Source organism: Hypanus sabinus, chromosome 5 (assembly GCF_030144855.1).
Source record: "Hypanus sabinus isolate sHypSab1 chromosome 5, sHypSab1.hap1, whole genome shotgun sequence".
NCBI lineage: Eukaryota > Metazoa > Chordata > Chondrichthyes > Myliobatiformes > Dasyatidae > Hypanus > Hypanus sabinus.
Window position 1 is genome coordinate 91,472,090 of NC_082710.1, and position 26,473 is coordinate 91,498,562.

Genomic DNA, 26,473 nt, shown 5'->3' on the forward strand with positions numbered 1-26,473 from the left:
TTTTGTTTTTTTCTTTATTTTCTATTTTTCTTCTATTCTTTTGTCTGGATGATTGGTGGGGACACCCATAGCAACATGGAGACTTCTAAAAAGATTTCCCAGGATACAATGAAAGTTGAAAGATTAGGTATTATTATAGATTGGAATAACATAATTAAAAATAATGACTAATCTATTGAATTTTTTAAGTTTTAATGTTAATGGGCTTAATGGACCAATAAAAAGAAAAAGAATTTTAACATATATTAAAAAAATGAAAATAGATATAGCTTTCTTACAAGAAACTCATTTAACGGATATAGAACATCAGAAATTAAAAAGAGACTGGGTTGGAAATGTTATTGCAGCTTCATTTAACTCAAAGGCGAGAGGAGTTGCAATTTTGGTTAATAAAAATTTATCAATTAAAATACAAAACGTATTAACTGATTCGGCAGGAAGATATTTAATTATACATTGTCAAATTTTTTCAGAACTATGGACTCTTATGAATATTTATGCACCAAATGAAAATGATGTAAAATTTATACAGGAGGTTTTTTTGAATTTGGCTAACGCACATGATAAAATATTAATAGGAGGAGATTTTAATTTTTGTTTAGATCCAGTTTTAGATAGATCAACAAAGGCTATTACAAAATCAAAAGTAGCAAAATTAAAGATTTAAATTTGATTGATATATGGAGAAGAATCAATCCAAAAGAAAGGGATTATTCATTCTATTCAAATAGACATAAAACATATTCAAGGATAGATTTTTTCCTATTATCAACAAATACTCAAGATAGAGTGAAAAATGTGGAATATAAAGCAAGAATATTATCTGATCACTCTCCTTTAATAATGACAATGATAATGATAGATAAAGAGGAATCAATTTATAGATGGAGATTTAATTCAATTCTACTAAAACATCAAGATTTTTGTGATTTTATGAAAAGGCAGATTCAGTTCTTTTTAGATACAAATTTACATTCAGTTGATGATAAATTTATATTGTGGGAAGCAATGAAAGCATATTTGAGAGGCCAGATAATAAGTTATACTTCTAAAATTAAGAAGGAATATATGATAGAAATAGATCAATTGGAAAAAGAGATTATAAAATTAGAAAAAGAATCTCAAAGAAATATGACAGAAGAAAAATGAAGACAACTTATTAATAAGAAGTTAAAATATAATACACTCCAGACATATCGAACAGAAAAAGCAATTATGAGAACTAAACAGAGATATTATGAACTAGGTGAAAGATCACATAAAGTTCTTGCATGGCAGTTAAAAACAGATCAGATTTCCAAAACAATAAATGCAATTCGAACAAAAGTGAATGAAATTACTTATAAGCCTCTAGAAATTAATGAGGCTTTTAAGAATTTTTATTCTGAGTTGTATAAATCAGAATCAAAGAATGATGATGTTAAGATAGAAGAATTTTTATCACAAATAACTCTTCCAAAATTAAATACAGAAGAACAGAAGGGATTAGATACGCCTTTTACATTGAAGGAAGTTGAAGAAGCTTTGGGATCACTTCAAAGTAATAAATCTCCAGGAGAAGATGGTTTTCCACCTGAATTTTATAAAAAGTTTAAAGATTTATTAATTCCTCCTTTTATGGAGTTAATATATCAAGCGGAAAGAACGCATAAACTTCCAGAATCTTTTTCAACAGCTATTTTAATAGTATTGCCAAAAAAAGATAGAGATCTTTTAAAACCAGCATCATATAGACCTATTTCTTTATTAAACACCGATTATAAAATAATAGCAAAAATCTTATCTAATAGATTATATAAATGCTTACCAAAATTAGTGCATATGGATCAAACAGGATTTATCAAAAATAGACAATCGGCAGATAATGTAACCCGGTTATTTAGTATAATCCATTTAGCGCAAAAGAGGGAGGAAATGAGTGTGGCAGTTGCTTTAGATGCAGAAAAAGCATTTGATAGATTGGAATGGGATTTTTTATTTAAGGTATTGGAAAAATATGGATTAGGAACATCATTTATAAAATGGATTAAAACCTTAAATACTAATCCCAAAGCTAAAGTAGTGACAAATGGTCAAATTTCAACATCATTTCAGTTAACAAGATCAACTAGGCAAGGTTGCCCATTATCACCTGCTTTGTTTGTGTTGGCAATAGAACCTCTAGCTGAATTAATTAGAATGGACCCAGATATTAAGGGTTTCAGAGTTAATCAGGAAGAATACAAGATTAACTTATTTGTTGATGATGTTCTACTTTATTTAACAGATCCATTACATTCACTACGCAAATTATCTTATAGATTAGAAGAATATGGGAAAATATCGGGTTATAAAATAAATTGGGATAAAAAGATTATAAACAATGTCGATTAATAACTCAATTTAGATGGCCAGCAAATGGTATAAAATATTTAGGTATAAGAGTTGATAATGACATAAAAAACTTATACAAATTAAATTATTTACCACTTTTGAAAAAAATTCAGGAAGATCTTGATAAATGGATGGCATTACCAATAACATTAGTAGGTAGAGTAAATACTATAAAAATGAATATATTCCCTAGACTACAATACTTATTTCAATCATTACCAATACAATTACCCCAGAAGTTTTTTCAAGAGTTAAACAAATATGTGAGGAAATTTCTCTGGAAAGGTAAGATGTCAAGAATATCATTGGAAAAATTGACATGGAAATTTGATCTAGGAGGGTTACAACTTCCAAATTTTAAGAATTATTATAAAGCAAATCAACTTAGATTTATTGCATCTTTTTTCGAGAAAGATAAACTGGCATGGGTTAGAATAGAACTAGATAAAATAGGAGAAAACGTACCAGAAGATTTTATATATAAATGGGAATCTAAATGGATACGGGAAAAGAAAGAATCTCCTATATTAAAACATTTGATTGATTTATGGAATAAGATAAATGTTGATGAGACAAAAAAATCTTTATTAGCAAAGAGATCTTTAATTCAAAATAGACTTACTCCTTTCACAATGGACAATCAACTTTTATATAATTGGATTCAAAAAGGGATTAGATATATAGGGAATTGTTTTGAAGGAGGTATATTAATGTCATTTGATCAATTAAAGAATAAATATAAAGTATCAAATAACACTTTATTTTGTTACTTTCAATTAAGGGCTTATTTAAGAGAAAAATTAGGTCAAACAATGTTATTGCCGAAACCTAATGAAATAGAAATTTTAATTCAAAAAGGAAATATTAAAAAAATTATATCTTGTATGTATAATTTGATTCAAAAACAGGCAATTAAACAAGGAATCCATAAGTCAAGACAAAAATGGGAAAGTGATTTGAATATTAAAATTGAAGAAACAAATTGGTCAAGACTATGTCTTGATAGTATGACAAATACAATAAATGTTCGGTTAAGATTAGTGCAGTATAATTTTCTACATCAATTATATATTACACCACAAAAAATAAATAAATTAAATCCAAACTTATCGGATCAGTGTTTCCGATGTAACCAGGAAACTGGTACTTTTTTACATTCTACATGGTCTTGTTCTAAAATTCAACCTTTTTGAACAAATTTAAGACTCTTACTGGAACAAATTACAGGAACACAATTTCCTCATAATCCAATATTACTCTTATTAGGTGATATTGAAGGGATAAAACCAAAACTCAAACTAAATAAATACCAAAAAGAATTTATAAAAATTGCACTGGCAGTAGCCAAAAAAGCTATTGCAGTTACTTGGAAATCGGATACATATTTAAGTATAGACTCTTGGAAGAAAGAAATCTATGGTTGTATTCCATTAGAAAAAATTACTTATAATTTAAGAGATAAATATGAAACATTTCTGAAAATTTGGAGCCCTTATTTACAAAAGACAGGATTAAATCTATTGATGCTCTGAAGATGAAACAATTGGTCATTTGGGGAAAGAAATAAATATACATATTAAAGTTTTTACGAATTCCATGGAGCATGTGGAGATCTTCCAACAACCAATCTTTCTTTCTTTCTTTTTTTTTCTATAGGGCAGTTAGGGGGGAGGGGTTAAGGGGAGGGGGGAAGGGTTATATATATTTTTTTTCATACTTCATTTTGTAACTACTTAAAAATGCAATAAAAAAAGTTTTCAAAAAATAAAGGATTAAAATTAGAGGTTAAGACTAAAATTAGAGGTCATAGGTTTAGGGTGAAATATGAAATATTTAAGGGGAATGTGAGGGGGATTGATTTCACTCAGAGGGTGTTGAGGGTTTGGAACAAGTTTCTAGTGGAAGTGCTAGATTCAGGTTCAATTGTAACATTTAGGAGTCATGATCATCATAGCTTGTCACACCAGACAGCCAGCCACTCTAGTGTTGTTTGGTTGATGTTGAGGTCAGTGTCAGCTAAATCGGGTGAGAGTGGGCAGTTGCGCAGAACTTATTCAATGTTCTGCACCCTTTCGCCACACTCACAGGATTCGCTGGTCTTTAAACCCCACTTCACCATATTGTCTCCTGTCCTACAAACTCCCGCTCTCACTCTGTTAAGAGTGCGCCACTTCTGTCCGTTAAGCAGTGCCCCGTCTGGCAACATTTCTGTGGGGTCTTGCACTGTATTATTTGGTGGGGTTCTGGCTTCTATTTGTTGCCAGAGGACAACCCTGTATGTTTGGGGGGAATGTTCCGTGTGGTAGTTCCTCCACTGTAGCAAAGCTTTTCCTCGATTTTAGGCAGTTGGAAACTGGCACATAATGATGTAGTGGGTGCCATGGATCCAAGTTCTGCTTACCTTTTGCAATATTTGTTGTAGTGTGTCTTTGGATCTCCGGGGGACAATGCCTGCAAGTCTGTAAATGATGTTAGTGGGTGTGGGGTGCAGTGTGCCCGTGATTATTCAGCAGGCTTCATTAAGCAATGGGTCTATTTTCTTCGCATGGGCTGATCTGCCCCACACAGGTGCACAGTATTCTGCAGGTGCATAGCAGAGTGCTAGGGCAGTTGATCTAAGTGTGTGAGCATTAGCTCCCCATTTTGTGCCTGCTAATTTTTTTCAAGACAGGATTGCGAGAGCCAACTTTCCCTCTGAGTTTTTGGATGTGGGTGGCAAATGAGTGTCCTATCCAGGGTCATGCCCAGGTAAAGTGGAGTCGAATGGTGTTCAAGCCCCTTCCCACACCAGAAGATCTTGGGTTTCTGATTCCTCGGGTGGAATGCACACACTTCAGTGTTTGATGGATTTGGGTTCAGAGACTATTTTTCATAATACTGCTTCATTGCTTCGAGGACTGTTGTAAGTTGTGCTTCAACTTTTTGGAAGGAGTTAACTTGTGTTGCTATGCATAGGTCATCTGCATAAATAAACCTGCATGTGTTAGGAAAAGTTGGTTGGTTGTTTGTGTAAACATTAAATAGTAGGACTGATCACTGTGGTAGTCCGTTCACTTGTGGACTCTTAATTCCATTCATTTCGACATAATATCTGTGATTTTCTGGGAGGCTTCTTATTATAGACAGTGGTTTCGTTCTTTAACATTTTAGCTAATTTCAGTAGAAGGCTTCTGTAATTCACAGTGTCGTATGCTGCTGTTAAGTCAACGAATACTGCCCCTGTAATTTGTCGCATTTCAAAGCCATCCTCAACATACTGGGTTAAGTTCAGGACTTGACTGCAGCAGTAGTTTGGATAGGTGCATGGATGACAGAGGGATAGAGAGCTGTGATCTAGGTGCAGGTTGATGGGTTTCGGCAGAAAACAAGGACAGCATGACCTAGATGGGCCAAAGGGCCTGTTTTATTGTGTTGTAGTGCTCTATAACTCTGTCCTATTGATCTCCACCACCAGCCTTGGCAGCACATTCCAGGCACCCATCAATCACGTATACAAACATTTGCAATGCACATCTCCTTTGAAATTCCCCACTCTCACCTTAAATGCCCTCTAGTATTAAGCATTTTGACTCTGGGATAAAGATACCAGTTGTCTACCCTACCTATGACTTTCATAATGTTATAAATTTCTAGCGAGTCTCCCCTCAGCTTTCGCTGCTCCAGAGAAAACAGCCCGTTTGTCCAATCTCTCCTAATTGTATACACCCTCGAATCTAGGTAGCATCCTGGTAAACCTCCACTGCATTCTCTCCAAGGCCTAAACATCTTTTCTATAACGTGGCAACCAGAATTGCATTCAATACTCCACACGCTGTTTAACCAGAGTTTTATTGCTATTGGGCTCCCATTCAGAATGAAAGCACTACTGTTAATCAGTCAAGTAGTTTGCAAATATTAATTTTGTATGTGCTTTCTATTTTATCTTCAAAAAGTTCAGGACTTGTTGTCTAATTTGCTTGTAGGGCTGAAGTAAGTTCTTCCAAAAGCCTTATTCTTATCATGAGAAACTTCTACCCCCAGAAAGCTGTTTCCTGTTGACCAAGTATAAAAGGGAAAGATAAGTCAATACTATTGTGCATCATTCTTACCTTTTGCTCTGCTGGTGTGGACCCTGGAACGGAGCCAGACCATCTGGTTGGCTTTATCTTCTGTCAAACTTTTCACATGAACCAACACCCGGTCTTTACATAAAGAAGATATTACCGTTTTAGTACCACTCACACAAAAAAAAAAATCTGCAGATACTGGAAGTCCAAAACAGCACACACAAAATGCTGGAGGAACTCAGCAGGCCAGGCAGCATCTGTGGAAGACAATAAACAGTTGACATTTCGGCCGAGATCCTTCATCAGGACTTGAAGAAGGGTCTCGGCACGAAATGTTGACAGTATTCTTTTCCGTGGATGATGCCTGGCTTGCTGAGTTCCTCCAGCGTTGGTGTCTGTTGCAACACTGTATTAGTGTTAACTCTGAAAATAGTGTGTCATCTCAAAGATCAAATCACTGTGATACATAGATGAGAAAGCAAAACATACAGTCTGTTTAGGCTGCTTACACACAGCTTCCAGATCTTTTCTCAATATGGGGATTTTGGGGGGGGGGGGGCAGAATCTGAGCACCCTCATAAAGGAAGTTGAACTTCCATCATTTAAAATTGCATCAAAAGATAGTACTCCTATTATTTTTTTCTTATACAAGTTGAGTACCCATTATCTGAAATTACAAAATCTTAAGTTTTTTGAGCACTGACATAGTGTCACAAGTGGAAAATTGTACAAGGTTCGCAGGCAATGCACAGGTCTCTGTACATCACAGACAGTTATGAGAAGTGACATCACATATGTAATGAAGTTAAATGAAAAAATAGAAAACACTGCCTAAAGCAAAAAAAATCTTAATCCTGTATTGAAAAAAATTAATTTGGCAGTGTCAGTGAGCATATGCCACAGTGGCATGTGGATAATGAAACAAAGATCTACCGAGACAAACTGAAATTTGACGCTAATTGTGAATATTCAGAAGGTTGGTTGCAGAAATTTAAGAAAAAGAATGGCATTAAATTCTTAAAGATTTTAAAACTTTTAAAGATAAAGAGTTTGCTGATCACAAAACAGCAGATAAATTCATTCATAAATTTGTGAAGATCATCAGTGATGAAAATCTAAAAGAACGAGTCTACAATGCTGATTGGTTTTATAGCCTACATAAACCTTAAAAAAAGTAAAGCCCAAATACAATGTACTGTAACCTTTTAATCAAAACACGGCATTGGAGGTGGAGACTAAAAACCTGCCATTGTTTGTTGTTGTTCAACAGCTGATCCAGATATTTTCCTGATGCTACTGTGCTGCTTCTGTTACCCTGCACACATTATATTTTCATTATATTAATGGTAGGTAATAATTTTTACAGTTAAGTACAAATGTATGATGAACAAGTGTAAGATAAAGACTTCTTACCAGTCGCATATAAATTCAGTCAGAAATGATGGCAATCCCAAGCTATCTCATTATACAGAATATTCCAAAATCCCAAAAAATCCGAAAACCAAAACACTTCTGACCCTAAGTATTTCAGATAAAGGGGTACTCAACCTGTATTACAAAACCCTTGGCTTTTGCATTGACTTATAGAAAAGCGAATAGTAATATAATCACACTTTTGGGACTTTTTTCATGTGTCTCTCAGAAAACAAATAAAGTATTTATTTAGTTTTTGTATCTGACATTTTAGCTGGTGCGATAGCATCTATTAGCTTGAAGAAAGCACTTGAATTTAGAGTTTCTTTTTGAAACTATCGAACCAGACTTTTATTTAAAATTCTTTTTTTAAAAAAAAGTATTCTTTAGTATTTTTCTTGTTGTTTCCATAATATGCAAGTCTTTTTTCATTATTAAACTCACCCAGTTTTTCTTGTGATTGGATCATTGGAAGAATTCCATATCTGTCCTTAGCAAAGTCCTAAAAAGGGAAACCATATTTAGTACACCGGAGGCTTATATATAAACAATAAATATTCTATAGATCAGGGGTTCCCAGCCTTTTCTAATTCATGGACCAATACCATTAAACAAGGGTTCCCTAAATTCCAGGTTGGGTACCCCAGTATAGATGACAATTTGACTATAGCAATTTAATTTATAAAGCAAATGGCATTCTATCACCACAAATTTTAAGCAATTGTGTTGATACATTTGAGAAGGCCTTTATCATTCTTCACAGGAACTTCTATCACTATTGCAAGTTATTATGAAGTTTATAAGAAGCCATGACATACAGTAACTTTACATATACAGTGCCTTTAAAAATATTCAGCCCCAAACCTTTGTTCACCTAAATGAGTATTTAACTGAGAATTTTTATTTGTGAATAACATGCTCTGATATTCATAGTAGAGCTCTCCCCCAAAAAGAGACAATCGTAAAGCATGAGAAACTAAACATACAAAAACTGAAATGTCAGCAGGTTCCAAAGTATTCATCCCCATATGCTCAGTACTTAGTTGAACCACCTCTTGCAGCTATTATAGCTAGTAATCTTTTTCTCTATAAGTCTCTTAGCTTTGCACAACGTGATAGACACAATTTACCCATTCCTCCTTGCAAAATTAGTTGGGGAGCAGTGGTAGACAGCGATCTTGAGGTCTTGCCATAGATGTATGATAGAGTTAAGGTCAGGACTTTAGGCCACTCAAGGACATCCATTTTCTTCATCTGAAGTCACTCCATGGTTGCTCTGGCAGTGTGCTTTGTTTGGGCTGTTGCTATGCTGAAAGATGAATTTCCTCCCCAGTTTAAGCTTTCTGGCAGAGGCTGTAACAGGTTTTTATCCAGGACCTCTCTGTATTTAACAGTATTCAGCTTCCCATCAATCCTGACCAGATTTTAAGTCCCCGAAAAGCATCCCCATTGTATGCAACCTCCACCATACTTTACAGTAGGCATGGTGTTGCCTAGCTGGTGCACAATATTAGATTTACACCACAGGCATTGAGACCAAAAGGTTGAATTTTAGTCTCATCCAACCACGAGACCATCTACCACATCTTTACAGTAGCTTATCAGTCACTGATTCTTGAGACTTCGGCGAAAACTAAGAAAAGTGCTAATTCCATTGAAAATGAGTAACATTTTCTTATTTAAGATAATTAAGGTTGATCATCTGAGGGTCTTTTGCACAAATGCAACATTTTTTTATGTTTGTTTTTAATTTTATAAATTATATGGTTATATGATAGCCCAGTACCCACAAAATCAGTTTTCTTCAGACAAGAGATCATTTCAATTTGATAACTGTGAAAAAAATCATTTAAAATGTATAATATATATGCCTGATGAATGATGCAGAGTGAAAAACCTCTATAAAACTAAAAGCAGTGAATTTTCAACAATATTTACTCTTATTTTGTGCTTGCTCAAAATGTGTCCCAAGTTTTTGTCAACACTGTCAAATATTAAAAAAAGCAATAAAATCAGGCCACCACATGTTCAACTATATTCCTGAGGACCCCCATTCCACCCTCCACATCTGCTAAATGCAACAAGGTCAAACAAGCTCCTGTAAGTTTGCTACTTTTTCAATAATTTTTACAGTTATTGATGTTGCTACGGTCACAACCATGATGTGTCAACACTGTCTCTTTTGTATAGAAAGAATTATTTTAAATTATGACATTAATTTATGCATTTTAAGTAGAGGACAGAGGCAGCTAGCAACAGAGGGAAAACAAGGTTTCTCCTGTGTACAACTCATGCATGTCATGTAAAAAAGTGTGTTTTGTCAACACCGTCAGGTTTTCTGTCTGACAGTGGTGACACATAGCTTGACGGTGTTGACGAAAACATCCAAATCATCCTCAGTGGAGGCTTGAATATAATTTATGATCACAATAAATAGTAATATGGCTTGTAATGTTTCATTAACCCATTTTATAAAATATGTAATTTCCCCTTTATTTCTTCCACACATAGGCCTACAATATTTCCTTACTATATGTATCCCCAATGACTAAAACCATAAATGAATTCAGTTGAACCATTTCATACTCATTTAACAAAATTGTCACCAAATTAAACATAGTTAAATTCATAGTAATTTTGCACAATTTCATAGTAATTCCATTAAATTCTTTTATGTATTTTAGGAAGTTATGGCTAGGCAGCAGCTATCAGTGGAGGAGCGAAGAAGAAACAGGGAATAATAATATAAGCAGAGAGAGAAAATATATAGTGAGCCAGCGTTAAAGGAGGAATATCTGAGAAAGGAAAAGCAAAGATGGAAGAAGAGAGTACAGGAAGGGAAGATAAAAACTATCAGTGATTTGAATGAAAGGGAAGAGAGGAGTACGAGAAAGGCGTGGAAACGTAGACAGCAAGAGTCAAGAAAGCGTGAGAGAAAGGGCCCAGATACTCCCCCAGATAATCCACTGGATCAGACTATACAGGAGCCAGCTCGCAGTAGGCAGTCAACAGCAGGGGAAAGGGAGAGAAAGAAAACAACAGCACGATACTTGAGAGAGATTAAAGCTTTGAAAAAAAACTTCAAGAGATAATAAAAGATAGGAACAGACTGAAAAATGGAAAAGCGTTGGCAATGAGAGCAAACTAGAAATAAAAAGCACAAGGATCACCAAGAAATAAAACAGAGCAGATGCTACAGGGAAGTAAAATCTTCCATGAGATGGCTGGGAGAAACCTTTGCAGTACTCAGCTCTATCATATTGCTGAAGGTGACATGCAGACATATAATACACTCCATTCTCAACCATTAAAGCCTGTACCAGCAATGAGGAAAATCCATCAGGTCATACCTTACGGAAACAGCATCCATCGCAGGCCATTGTCATGTCTTTGCAGTGAGCCACAGATGTGCCAGTGTTTCAGCCCAACATTTCAGTTGACTGAAAATACACATGCCAGGGTACAGGCTGAGGAGAATGATGGCCTGACCACAATGGGAAAGAACAAAGGGCCTTTGGCAATACTGATGGAGGAAATGGAGCAGGAGCCCCAGTGGTCATGACGGGACTACGACAGATATATCTGCTGGTGTCAATAATTATGGAGTTGGCTTGCAGTCATTTGGTTAGCAAAGGCTGTCACTGTGGATGCTCATCACCAAGATGTTCAAGTGGAGTTTCTCTACCCTCTTGGGCCCAACACGCGCTTCCATCCAAAACCAGGTGGAAAGGATATGTGCTTCGTACCAATTGAAGATATTCTGATCAAACTGATGGAGCCATCATCACCGGGTCGTGCAAGCAGGATGAGGGAGATTTACCATCTGTCTGCTGAAGTCATGGACTTCATAGAGGAGGAGCATATTAATCGTCTACTTACTGATAAAGCTGACTGAACATTTTCGAAGATTTTCAAGCCCAGAAATGGATGGAAATTTTTTTTTAGTTCCTGGTGTGCTTTCTGATATTTATGCTGAAACACTGCAGTTGTACTGCAGTTTTTATTTTGCTGTTTACCATTGTTGTTATTTACAGAAGGATAAAATGTACATTACAAATTGTTAAATAAAGTTGTTAAGCAAGGAAGCATTGACTTCAGTGGTGAAAAGGTTGGAATTGTTTGTTGTAATTAGGCCACGGCCACCACCATCAGGTCTCAGTCACCACCGCCAGATGGAACTTTCTTTGTTTTAATTTAATATGCTTACAATCTGTTTCTCCAAAACAGTTGATTTATTAAATATGATATGTGTACCTATGGTGTAGACACAATGATTCAAAAGCTCTAAATCTATATAAGACTAAATAAATAGGAATAATTAGCTTTTTATTGTGTCTGACTGCATTGACAAAAATTAAGTAATGACAGGAAAAACACATATTTTATGAAAAAGTTACAAAATCTGGAGGTTGCACTGAAATATTGCTTGCTTGCTGAGACCTTGTACTATAAACATACAAGTTTAGATCTCTTAACATTTAAAATCTTTTCAAAATTAAAGCCTGTTTTATCCAAATTCTCAAGAATTAGTGCAGAAACACTTTGCAAAGTCTTTATGGGCAAGGATATGTTTTTTAGCCAGGGCTTCTTCCTTGCCACTCTTCTATACATATCCTTTTTGTGCATGGCCTTGGAGATTTGTGGAGCCATGAATTTCATCTCTATGACTTCTTAGCTAAATCAGTGACTGCTCTTACAAGTGCCGTTCTTCTCCGGTGACTAAGTTTAGAGGGGTGGCTTGACCTAGGCAGTATGACTGTGGTTTCATATTTTTTCCACTTTTTCACAATGGACTGCACTGAGCTCCGAGATATGTTCACTTCCTCTGAAATTGTCTTGTACTCTTCCCCAGATTTGTGCTTCTTTATGATCCTTTCCCTTTTGTCTTCATTTACATTTGGTTGCTTGAAAATCTACCACACTGTTGGGCCTTACAGAAAGATGGGGTATTTATTCAGGAGACCCTCCAATTTTCTACTTCAACAAATTGGGTGATATATATTATTGTACATGAGGAAAGTTAGCAAAGTAATTACAAAGGGGATGAATATTTTTTCAGCATCACAATTTTGGTTTTTAATTTTTACTAAATGGTTGACAGGTTTTAGAAGTTTTCTTTTGATTTGACATGATACACAATGTTTTGTAAATTAGCTCAAAAATACTACATCAATATATTTTAAATTTAGAAAATGAGACAGTAAAATGTGAAAATAGCTGTGGAGACTGAATACTTTTTCAATGCACTATAAATTTAGAACTTTACATACAATAGTCATAAAAATGAATATTTAAGGTCTTGTCTAATTGGTTTAAAATTGTCAGAATCTTACACTGAAATACACATAATTTTGTTATTGCAATATCATTGGCCTTAAAGACCAAGACTGAAATTCAACCTAACACTAATTAAAAATTGTTCAGAATCCATTAATAGCCAGACCCCTACAATACCTGCATTCTCAAAAACATTTAATCATCTTAAACCCTTTGCTTTGATCACCACAATATTAACTTGTGGTTTTCACATGGAACTCAAGTGAATACGCACTGGAAAATATTCAGGAATATTTTTCACCAACTTTCCCACTCCATATTCATGAAGGGAAGGTAGAAAATTTGCCCTTTATTTTTCAGAAATGAAAATGTCTCTACCTCTTTTTTACCATTTGCAAGTCAGATGCAAAGGTGGCCAGGGACCTTTGTAGGCATGCACGCCCATGGCAGTATGATTCAAACTGTCAGGAACAAAAGGCTAATTCAACTATTTTGATTATTTAGGAAATCATTTCAACAAACAGTTCTAATTAGAGTTCTAATTAGATGTATTCAAGAAATTCTTCAAGTCATCTGGGGGACAAATACACAATCAGGAACTAAGCTAATAGAGCATGCAGACACCATCTTAAAATACATTCTTCATCCATGAAAACTGATGTATCATGTTCTACTACTACAATTATACAGATGCTCGCCAGCATGTTTATTTAAAAGAAATCATGGGTAATGAACTAGAAGAGGAGATGCAACACAGATATTTAAGGGAATAATGAATTGTGAAGCTTTTTGCATATCCTGAAGGCAGTCCAAGATAATCAAATTACCTCAAGAGCCAGGTTAAAATTCCATGATTTTACAAGATGAAACTGGATGCTCCCAAACAGACATACAAAGTAACAAAACTGTACTAAAATCTCATCATTCTGGGACACAGCCAATACAAGAATGAAAATAAAATCATGTAGGTGATGGATGACTTCCATGTGATATAATACAGAAGAAAACATGTTTTTTGAAGAGAACCAAACAGCTTAGGTTTTAAAAATCTTCACAGTTATTAAAATGGGAACTAGAGATCTCAGACTTATTAATGGACCAGATGAACTATGCTGCAGTGTTCTGAAAGAAGTAGCTGAAGAGGTTGTGAAGACATTTGCAATGATCTAAGAATCACTAAATTCTGGAAAGGTTCCAGAGGACTGGAAAATAATAAATATCATTCCACTCTTTACGAAGGCACGGGGCAAAAGGTAAGAAAGTATAGGCCAGTTATCAACTTGAATGACTGGCAACATGTTAGAGTCTATTATTAAGGATGAGGTTTTGGAGTACTTGGAGGCACACGATTAAAGAAGACAAAGTCAGCATTGTTTCCTTAAGGGGAAATCTTGCCTGACAAATCTGTCTGGAATTCTTTGAGGAAATATTAGGCAGGTTGGACAAAGGAGTCAGCGGATGTTGTTTCATTGGATTTGACAAGATGCCGCACATGAGACTGCAAAACAAAATAGCAGCAGAAGGCCGAGTGGGAATAAAGGAGGCCTTTTCTGGTTGGCAGCCGGTAACTAGTGCTGTTCAACAGGGGTCAGTGCTGGGCCCATTACTTTTCAGATTATAGTGTTACGAATGTGCCACAACTCTGAGGGGCCAAAGGGTACAAAGTTGCCCCCTCCTTTTTGAGAATCGCAAGATCGCTATTAATTTGGGTCTGGGACCCAGGAAATGAGAGACAGACACGCAGAATCCACAAGGTTTGGAATGTGTCCTGGCCTCAGCGAAACAAAGCCACTGATAACGGCCATTATCTCTTGGAGACGGAATTGTGTATTGAGTACTATACTATTCATTGAAGCCCCTCAGGGGATGACCAGAGTGGGCTGGTTGAGGGATTGCATCATCCCAACCTGATTGACATCTGAGACCCCGTGAGTAAGGATAAAAGAGGGTCTGGGGAACAACCCCTTTAGACGCACCAGGAGAAACGCTAGAAATCCCGTGACAGCGTTTAATAGCAACAGCTGGTAGGGGGCTCGTGTGCGTCCTTTCCCTTTGCCTGGGATTGGCGGCCTCACCATGGAAGAATGGCTTGAGCTAAAGGAGAGGCCACAAGTGAACGGCCACACCAACAGGACTCCCGAAGGATCGAAATCATAAAGGTTGGAAAACCCGTAGCGGTATCTATTCCCATTCTATTCCTATTTCTCTCTCTCTCCAACAAAGTGCAACACAGCGACAACCAAAAGGCTGCAGCCTGAATGAACTGAGTGACTTTTATATTTCCATCGGACAATACATTATCCCCTAGACAACGATAGAGCTTATTTCTTATTGATTATTATTATACCTGCACTTTCAGATTTAGTATTGACGACATAGATTATCTGTATGTTTGCATTGATATTATTTTTGTGTATTTTTACTAATAAATACTGTTAAAAATACTACCATCAGACTTCAACGGACCTCTCTATCTTTGCTGATAAGTGACTCAGTTACGGGGTTCGTAACAATAGGTTAATGGTCTGGGTGATAGAATTGATGGCTTTGTGGCCAGGATTGTCGATGATACCATGGTATGTGGTGGGGCAGATAGTGGTGAAGAAGCAGGGAGTCTGCAGGATTTATACAGATTAGGAGATCGAATACAGTGTAGGAAAGTGCATGGCCATACACTTTGGCAAAAGGAACAAAGGTGTAGACTAACTTTCAAATGGGGAGCAAATTCAGAAATCAGAGGTGCAAAGGCACTTGGGAGCCCTTGCGCAGGATTCCCTCGAGATGAACTTGTACGAGTCAGTGGTAAGGAAGGCAAAAGCTGTGTTAGCGTTTATTCCAAGAGGACTAGGATATAAAAGCAAAGATATAATGCAGAGCCATCATAAGGCACTGGTCATACTGCACTTGGAAAATTGTGAGCAGTTTTGGGCTTATCCAAGATAGGATGTGCTGGCATTGGAGAGGGTCCAGAGAATATTTACAAGAACAATCCTAGAAAGAAGGGTTGGTGTATGAGAAGCTCTGGGTCTATACTCAATGGAGTTTGGAAGAATGAGGGGGGGATCTCAGTGAAACAAATTGAATAAAGCCTAAATAGAGTGGACACGAAGTGGATGTTTCTAATAGTGAGAGCCTAGGACCAGAAGATACAGCCTGAGAATAGAACCTTAGAACAGTGATAAGGAGGAACTTCTTAGTCAAAGAGTGGTGAATCTGTGGAACTCATTTCCACAGATGGTTGTGGATGCCAAATCATTGTGTATACTTAAAGCAGAGATTGACAGGATTTTGATTAGTACGAGTGTCAAAGGTTAAGAGGAGAAGGCCAGAGAATAGGATTGAGATGGAAAATAAATCAATCATGATCGAATGGTGGAGCAGACTCGATGGGCTGAATAGCCTTATTCTGCCCCTATGTCTTATTGTCTAATGGAATAGTATTTACACTAACTTCGGCAAAGCTATTTAATGATAAAAATTAGCAACATTTCTGGACACACCACGAATTGTAGTATTGAATATTTAAAATACACTTACTTAAAATCGTAAATTTAGATATAACCTACCTCTTCATCTGCTTGATTTTCTGCTGCCTATAGGAAATAAAAATATTAACAATCTTAGTTACCTCAATCATTTTTTATAAAGAAACCAAATACAAATATTGATTTTCATTTTAACATTAATTATGATAGCTAGACAATTATATAAACTATTATTTTGTATTTAAAAATCTGAACTACTACATCTCCACAGCTAGATTTCAAGAAATTTTCCTTAATTTGTCAAATAGCCATCCTGATAGCTGACTGCCCAGCTAAATAATCTAAATCAGTACATAATGAGTTAGCTAATCTTAGACAAAGTGGCAATTTGGTACTACATTTAGATCTTAAAGGTTTTCTTTTTATGGATGAAAGATGTGGTTAAGAAAAAGCAAATATATATTGGGAATCCCTAGTTATCATCTGGTGACAAATGCTGGAAAAAGTCCATTTTGTGGACTTTAGGAGAGGATTAGATTTGGTTGGGATGAAATACTTCCCACCGTGCCCTCTGGGTAGGGCCCTAGAAGCTTGCTGACAACCAGGAGTTGTAGACAGCATGAATCAGTAATATCTGGGAAAGAGTGGAAAAACCTGCTGCAGTAAGACAAAACAGAGCGTACTTCTTGTGAATTAAAATACATATATCCTGCTCTGAATGCAGTAATCTTTAAACTTACAACTAAACGCCACAACATATGTTGGAAGAGTGGATTTCACAAAAAAGAGGCTAAAGATCTGATATCTTTGATGTTGAGCACAAGATTAAAGGCAAGCTAACCTCCATAACTTGAGCAAGAAGTTCTGTCACTAATTATATTACAAATTGTAAAAGTCACATCTCCATCTGCAAATCTAAATAATCTAGTTATCCATTTTTCATAAATGGTGTGAGGAACTTCACGCATGTGAAAACATTTTAAAACCAACCAATTTGGCTTGCTTCTCTGCCTTTTTAGCAGCCTTTTCTGCTTCTTTCTGTAGCTTCTTTGCTGCTTTCTTCGACTGTGCCTGGTCCCCCGCGACGCTGTAGGATCAAATGGTGGCAATCATTGAAATGCTTTTGAAATGGCAATGCAAAATTATCATCTTGTTATTTCTACCCATTAACATTTTAGAAATGTCCTTCCGGATGGTAATAAGTTATTAGAATTCTGCCTGCTTTCTATTAGATGTGGAGATGATTTTGAATTTTACAATGCTGTATTCCACACAACATTCCCTATTAACAAAAACAACTATAACAGGTCAAGGTTGACAAATAATCCAGTTGGCATTCAATTATTAAACAACTTCAGGAAATAAACACACATGAACTTTTATTGCGGGATACCAGCTGTAAGGAAAACAAAGAGAGTTCCTCCAGCATTTTGTGTGTTGCAGAAGTTCAAAACTTGTTTTGACCTTAGTCATCTTGTTACTTCCACTGAAATTAGAATGCCCAAGCATGGGATATTCAGACATAAAGTAATCACACTGGACTGGAATCAGAGTCAGCGTCTGATGAGCACTCAGCTACAGCTGACTTCCATAGTCAACAGCCTGGCTATCAAATGCTGTTCTGTAATTCCACAAATGCAACAGGACTAGAGCAGATGTTATTCAGAGATAAGTAACAGATTTGCTTTAAGTCCTGAAGTCCATAGCATATCCTTTGTTATTAACATTAAATAGCTTTTATTAAACACAATGCTAGCAGCAGGCGACCACCACCCAACTCATGCAGTCCTGTTCATTCCATTGTAACAAAAGAACTGGGAATTTTTGTTTTTTTGTGTGAAAGTAACATTACTGCCAACTGAACAAAACAGAAACAATAGTTTGGTTGATACACATTTATATTGAATATTTTGCCACACAAGGCTTCAAGTAATACTGATGATGATAAATTACGCACATCACCCCTAAAGTCTTTGTATCCTGGAGGAACAAAATTTAAATTCAAAGTAAATTTATTGTCAAAGTACATATATATTCCATATAGATTCATTTCCCCAAAGTCTAAATTAATTCCAAACTTCACACCATTATAATCTATTGAAATTATAATCAAATTCAGCCAGCCTTTTTATTTAAGCAATTAACATTCATAGAGATGACTGCATTAATTTTTGCAATTCAGGGGAATGGTAAATAGTAACATTAAAACTCTACATTTAGCAGGGAATAAATTGCATTTTTCTCCTGGAATATCTTGCCTTTATTCAAGTTTATGGATCTATATTCATAGCTCAATTTTTACCCTTACAGCCAGCAAATCACCATTGATAAAGATTTTCTTTCCCATGCCATATCCAGAAAACTCACCCGTGTATGCCAGCTGATCCTCATCTATGCAATGCCTTTTGGCAAAGGCATACTAAATCATAAGGCATATTCCAGAATGGCTACCTTTTCAACCTATCTTGTCCTGCCATTTACTCTATCATTGTGGTTGGCTTTCTGGTGCAGTGGGTAATACACTGCCTTAAAGCTATCGTGATTGAGGTTCACTGTTCCACTTCTGTTTGTTTGCAGTGAATTTGTATATTAGCCCTGTGATCACTTGGCTTTGCTTGGTTTTCTCCCACATCCCAAAAGATATGTTGCTTGATAAGTTACCAGGTGTATGGCTAATGGGAGAATCAGGGTGGAATTGATAGGTTACAATGTGTGAGGGAACGGGATTGAAAAGGGTGTTCTGATAGCAAGCATAGACTCAAATGAGCCAAATGGCTTCTTTTTACAATGATAAAACACAAAATACAGAATTAGACTGCAGATTTGATTTTGGATCTTGAATTAGAAATCTGAATTAAACCCTGTAACTACTCATGTATTTAAAATTTAAGGGACATTTATAATCAAAGAATGTATAAATTATAATCTTGACATGTCTGTTCATAGGCAGCCGTGAAGCAAGAAACCTGAAAGAACTGAATTTAAAAAAAAACAACACCCAATGCGCAGAGAAAGAGAAAAATACACTAATCATGCAAACAATAGAAGCAAGCAACAGCATTCTGAACCAAACTGAGTCTTCAGATCGAATCCCCGGAGTAGGCCCAAGCCTCAGTCTCACTTCATCATACTAGCGTTACAAATCGCTACAAAGACCACAGAACGAGCACAGCAGCCGGGGTCGTCTCACAGCCTCGGTGAGGAGTCAACATCGCAGGAGAATAGGCAAAATCGGCCTGACTCTCGCCTCCAGTCCTGACACCCTATCTTTCCAGTCCATTTGGGCCAGCGTTTAAATTGCCCACAGTTTAAATGGTCCAAATAGCGGATTGTGCCTTGCATTAAGACCTGGGCCCCACCGCAATGAAGCCATGCTATCCAGTCATTCACTCTGGATCCCACTGCTCAGCCTGGAGCCATTTTCTCAATTCTCTCCAATCAGCTTGGCACTTACGGCAGTCCAACCTTGCACCCAGGTTAGTTGGCTGGGCATTGAAACTCCCCTGCCTCAATTTCTCCTCTCTGAATCGCTCACTCCAACTCCAACAACACCAGCACGGCTCATCCTTCCAATTCACTTCACCTTCACTCATTGTTTGCAGTGATAGTTAACCACAATTTACTTCAGAAAAGGTGTTATTTAGTAATATTTTTACCAAAATTCTTGCCTTTCAAACTAAAGCTCATCTTCATGGCGCCATCTCAAAAGGTGGCTTATTCTGTGCCATTGCCACAAATTGCATTGTTCTCCCTGGCTGGAGGATGCCTGCAAGCTCAGCATCTTTATGTGATCACAGCTGAGCCTCGAACTACATCATCTTTAGCAAGTGCACAGAGGCACAGCAAGAACCGCCGCCTGACAGCTCAAGCAAGTCAGGTTCAATCCTGACCTCTCGTGCTGTCGAAGGGGAGCTTGCACATTCTTCAATAGTGTGGCTTCCACTCTGGTTTTCTCTTACATCACAATGATGTCTGGATTGGTAGAACTGACCTCCATAGTAGCTGATGGGAAAGTCCTAACCCTTCCAACTGTGAATTATTTGTTTGGTTGTGACAGTGAACCTTCTTGAGCTGCCAGATTATTTGAAAGACTGGGAAATTAGCCTCACATCAAAATAATTTTCTTTTCGTGAAAGGTGGATGATGATAATATTAGAGGAAAAATAAACTGGAAGTAGAAAATAACTGCCAAAACACAGAATAGAGCACAGAAGACATATTTGCTGACATTGGTTACAAAGAGCATAAGTCATAGAATGCAATTCCCTGAGGAAGTCACATGCTAGTCTTGGTTGGAATATCATATCGCAAGAACATGGCATGTAATATACATCTAACATCTTACCTTTGACCTACAAAGAGATGAAGAAATTAAAATCTGGTTAAGCTAAAGCAGAGAACAGATGGACACATCAGCTTTCAATCACATTTAAATCAATTTGTGCATTGGGAAAAAAAGAGTGAAATCTTTGGCTTGACTGACAAAAGTTATACATTTAGCTAATGAACCAGAGAACATTACAGCACAGAAACAGGCCTTTTGGCCCTTCTTGGCTGTGCAGAACCATTTCTCTGCCTAGTCCCACTGACCTGCACCTGGGCCATATCCCTCCAAACCCCTCTCATCCATATACCTGCCCAAGTTTTTCTTAAATGTTAAATGTGAACCCACATTTACCACTTCATCTGGCAGCTCATTCCACACTCCCACTACTCTCTGTGAAGAAGCCCCCTTTAATGTTCCCTTTAAACTTTCCCCCCTTCACCCTTAACCCATGACCTCTGGTTTTTTCTCTCCCCTGGCCTCAGTGGAAAAAACAAACATGAGGAAATCTGCAGATGCTGGAAATCCAAACAACAACACACACAAAATGCTGGTGGAACACAGCAGGCCAGGCAGCATCTATATTCGGCCGAGACTCGAATATTCATCAGCGTGTCCTGATGAAGGGTCTCAGTGGAAAAAGCTCACTCTATCTATACCCATCATAATTTTATACACTCACTCTATCTATACCCATCATAATTTTATACACCTCAATCAAATCACCCCTCATTCTCCTATGCTCCAGGGAATAAAGTCCTAACCTATTCAACCTTTCTCTGTAACTCAGTTTCTCAAGTCCCGGCAACATCCTTCTAAACCTTCTCTGCACTCTTAAAACCTTATCAATATCTTCCCTGTAATTAGGTGACCAAAACTGCATACTATACTCCAAATTCAGTCTCACCAATGTCTTATACAACCTCACCATAACATTCCAACTCTTATATTCAATACTTTGATTTATAAAGGCCAATGTACCAAAAGCTCTCTTTACAACCCTATCTACTTGTGACACCACTTTTAGGGAATTATGTATCTGTACTCCCAGATCCCTCTGTTCTACTGCACTCCTCAGTGTTCTACCATTTACCTTGTATGTTCTACCTTGGTTTGACCGTCCGAAGTGCAATACCTCACACTTGTCCGCATTAAACTTCATTTGCCAATGAAAGTCATCATGAAAGCCTAGGATGGTATGACTGTTAAAATGGGACATATTTGTGTGGAAACTTAGCCTAATTCAATCCAGTATTAGAACAAAGGAAGATGAGTTCACATGCACTGACACAATTCTGGTTCCAATCCATGCATACCCACAATTAACTGTTTTCTTTAAAATCCAGCTGTCCAAAACTATGAATGGATACACCTGCAGCTTTTCAGAATGGTGGGACAATGCGGAAAATTCAGCTTCAAACATTTCCTCTGATCAACAGGAAATCCTGACTGTGATTTCCTTCACACAACACTTAAGTGTTAAAGCTTGCAAAATAATAAAATCCACCATTAGAACTAATGTGTCCAACTAAAATCACACAAAAAACATTAACCATTTAACTCCATTAGTTAATAGAGGATCAAATAGGGCAATTAACTTCCACACAATATCTTGGAGGAAGAATAATGACAATTGTACCCACTCTGTAGGGTCAAATATCCTATACGTCTCGATAACTTACATTATTCAGCTGAAGGCAATAAATGAGAAACGTAAGAACCCTGGTTCTGACAAGGGAAGTGTCATAGTATTTGAATTACTTGCTATCATCCTCTTATTTTTAAAATAGCACACTGAGGAAAAACATGTTTAATGTCCCTTATCAGAGTTCATTATGAATAGATATTGTATCCCTCTGATGATAATGAATCATACAGCAATTAAATTACTCAAATGAAAGTAAAATGCAGCTGGATACACCAAGTGGCACTCAGGAAGTGTCATTCACCGGCTTGTCCCTGCAATTTTCCATGTTGCCGTAGCATACAAACAACTCTGCTTTGCCGGATCTGCTTAGTAATGAAAAAAATGCTGTTTAACAGGAAAGTCTTCCAGCTACATTTTTAGATTTGCCACTGTTCTGTTTGCGTAGGAAATCATCTGCAGGTAACAATTCCAAACAGTAATCACTGAAATAGCTCACCAAAAAAGCCTGTCCTGACACAGACACCGTCCACAGACTAGCTCAAATTAACATGATTACAAACAAGATCAATGTTTAACGGAGGACAAATCTGCCAGGAGACTCTTGTAGATACCGCTTACATGAGAAACCAGTTTTCAGTGTATTGTAATTTATCAATACAAATAGAAAATGACTAAAGCTGCATCCCTACCACATGACAACAAAACATCAAAGCTGCTAGCAAATTAGATTAAGAGAATGGCAAGCTAAAATGTCATTTTTATATTAGTAATAACTCTTAAATAACAACAGTACTCATTATACTATTTGTTCCAGTCAAATACAAGGGTATGAAAATTTATTTCTTTTACTCAAAAAACCAAACCATCACCTCCAAAGATGAACATAAAAGATTCATTTATTTTTAACTGAACTAGCTTCTTCTGATGCCTCTGACTGATACAAATGGCATTCCACATTGCACAACCATCCACTGGTGATGAGCAGACCTCAGGTAGCAGATCTCTGAGCCACAACCTTAGAATATCCTAATGACTTTTGAACATTTTTGATTATCACTGATTATACATTTAAGTAAATTATTTACTTAAAAAGCACTAGAGATGTTTCACTGATTGGAGACCTGTAACTAGTGGTGTGCTGCAGGGCACATTATCTATATTAATAATTTATATGATAATGAGGCAAACTGGATCAGTAAATTTGCATACAAAACCAAGATTAGGGGTGTAATGGACAGCGAGGAAGGCCATCAAAGCTTGCAAAGTGACTTGGACCAGCTGGGAAAGTGGACTGAGCAATAGCAGATGGAACTTAATGCAGACAACTGTGAGGTGTTGTACTTTGGAAGGACAAACCAAGGCAGGTCTTACACAGTAAACGGTGGGGCACTAAGATGTGTGGTGGAACAATGGGACCTGAGAATACAGATCCATAATTCCTTTGAAGTGGCATGATCACAGGTTGTAAAGACAGCTTTTGGCATATGGCCTTCATATATCACAGGATTGAACAACTGGAGTTGGGACACTATGTTTCAGTTGTAGAAGATATCAGTGAGGCAAAGCTTGGAATATCGGGTGCAATTCTGATTACCTACTTCAGCTTGAAGGAGTGCAGAGAAAATTTACATGGATGTTGAGGACCAGAGTTACAGAGATAAATTGAATAGGTCAGGACTTTATTCCCTAGAACACAGGAGAATGAGGAGCGATCTTATGTAAGTATACAAAATTATAAGTGGTATAGCTAAAGTGAACACTTGCAGACCTTTTCCCCTCAGGTTGGATGAGATGAGTACTAGAGATCATAGGTTTAAAGTGCAAGGTGAAATATTCAAAGGGACTCTGAGGAGGAGACTACTTCACTCTGTGAATGTGGAATGAGTTGCCAGTAGATGCAGTTCAAACGTAACATATTAAAGCTAAGGAGCCAAATACAAAGTGCATCCAGCCCCTAACATCAGTGGTACTTCCCCAGATCCAAGGCAGAGTTCAGCAGCAAGGCAGCATTTGATATAACAGAACAAGCCCTTCAACCCACAATGATTCTAACAAACTGCACATGGTCTATATCCTTCCTTTTTGTCTGCCTGCGAGCCTCTGAAACATTGCTATCAACTTTCTTGCCACAGTTTCCCCTGGTAGTTCACTCCCAACATCTACCACTGTGTAAAATAAAATTGTCTTGGAATTCCATGTTGACTTAGAATCTTGGCGTGGTAAGGGAGGAAGACAGAGCGGCTCTTTGTGTCAGGTTTGATACCAAGAAGTCGGGTGCACATGGTATTGCAGGTGTAAAGTGAGGCTAGGAACTGCAAAACAGAGGGGAAGGTTGGTGACACAGACACATTCACGCAAAATACCCCACGTTGGTAGATGGTAATAAACCACTAACGCTAAAGGTTGATCAGTGTCGGGGCATTGGATGTCTTGAGAACAATGAATGAAGATGTGAAAGCTAGGCTGTGGAAAATGGGGAAGAGAAACGAATGGGTAGGGCCAAGCGGAAGAGAAATGGTGGAGGGCAGTGGGGGGGGGAGAGAGAGAGGAGAGTGTGTGCGTGTGTGTATGCGTGTAAGGGAAGCCCCGAGGCGAGAGGGTGGGCGGGAATGGGAAGCCCCTGTGGGGAAGGAGGGGTAGAGGGCAATGGAAAGCCCCGGCAAGAGGGTGGAGAGGATGATGCAATGTTCGTGAAAGCTGAGGTTCTGTCATTCTTCATTTTGAACTATAATTATTTAATTATGGCCGTCTTTCTGTGCCTTACCCCACGGCTTCTCCTTTTGTCATCTTGATGATTTCTTTACAAAGAACCGACTCTCTTAATGGAACAAATCTCGCCTGCAGCCAGGAATTTGCCCCACTGCGCAGTACGCACGAACCGGAAGAGGATTGCTGCACGCCAGCTACCTCTCCGGGTGCAACAGACGTTCCCAAACATGGATCCGGGCAGGCACAACTGGCAGAATATTGTAGGCAATGAGGGCAGGTAGAAGCTTGGGTTTTTAAAAAAAATCTGTTAAGCAATGGAACCTGAAAGAGTGGAAAGGAGAAGATCACTAAGAAAGTTAACAGAAAATAAAACAAGTTGAAAGTATGTTTTTACCATGCATGTATTTTTTAATCATCCAAATCAATTCCTGATTTATGTCCCTAAAGTAAGTGAGCAGAGTCTGGCAGTGAGGGACAATAAAACATTTTGGAAAATGCTTGTGTAGTCTACTGTTAGACCAGAGTAGCACTTAGGAGTATTTAAGTCTGATGACCAACAAAGTTACAAGAGGTCCAGATACGATCTCCGGAAAGCGATCTTACAGGTGGAGTGGCAATCCCAGTCTAAACTTGAATCAATGCAGGATGCTCCACAGCTGTGGCAGGACTTGAATGGACCTCTTATAAAGTAAGATCGAGCAACATAAGTGACAACAGGGCTTTGCTTCCAGACGAGCTCAATCCATCCTCTGCTCGCTCTGACCGACAAAGCATGGAGGAACCATCACAAACTCCCAAAGCCTTCATGATCTTGTGATTTCAGTCTCAGAGGCCAACGTGCAAGCAGCCCTCAGGAGGGTGCACCCACAAAAAGCATCCGGCCCAGACAGGGTACCTGGCTAAGTACTAAAGACCTGTACTGATCAACTGTCGGAAGCGTTCACTGAGATCTTTAACCTCTCGCTTCGGCAGTCCGAGGTACCCATCTGCTTCAGGCAGGCTTCACCTGTACCGGTGCCTAAGAAGAATGTGGTGACCTGCTGCAATGACTACCATCCAGTAGTACTTAGATCCACAGTGATGAAGTGTTTTGAGAGGCTGTTGATGAAACACATCAACTCCTGCCTGAGAAACGTCTTGGATCCACTCCAATTTGCCTACTGGTGCAGCTCAACTCTGGAACATCTGGGCAGCAGAG

At 37.6% G+C, this 26,473-nt stretch overlaps 1 protein-coding gene across 1 annotated transcript in view; it reads right to left on the reverse strand.

Annotated features, from left to right (window-relative positions):
• The window catches only part of dars1 (aspartyl-tRNA synthetase 1), a 97,750-nt gene extending 72,264 nt beyond the window's left edge, over window positions 1–25,486 (reverse strand). Inside the window, exons 1-5 of the mRNA XM_059970233.1 lie at window positions 25,331–25,486; window positions 17,585–17,681; window positions 16,676–16,702; window positions 8,277–8,334; window positions 6,462–6,554 (exon numbers count right to left, since the gene is read on the reverse strand). Coding sequence (XP_059826216.1) covers window positions 6,462–6,554; window positions 8,277–8,334; window positions 16,676–16,702; window positions 17,585–17,681; window positions 25,331–25,353 — 298 coding nt within the window. The 5' untranslated portion in view covers window positions 25,354–25,486. The remainder of the gene's footprint in view (window positions 1–6,461; window positions 6,555–8,276; window positions 8,335–16,675; window positions 16,703–17,584; window positions 17,682–25,330) is intronic.
• Between the last annotated feature and the right edge of the window lie 987 nt (window positions 25,487–26,473).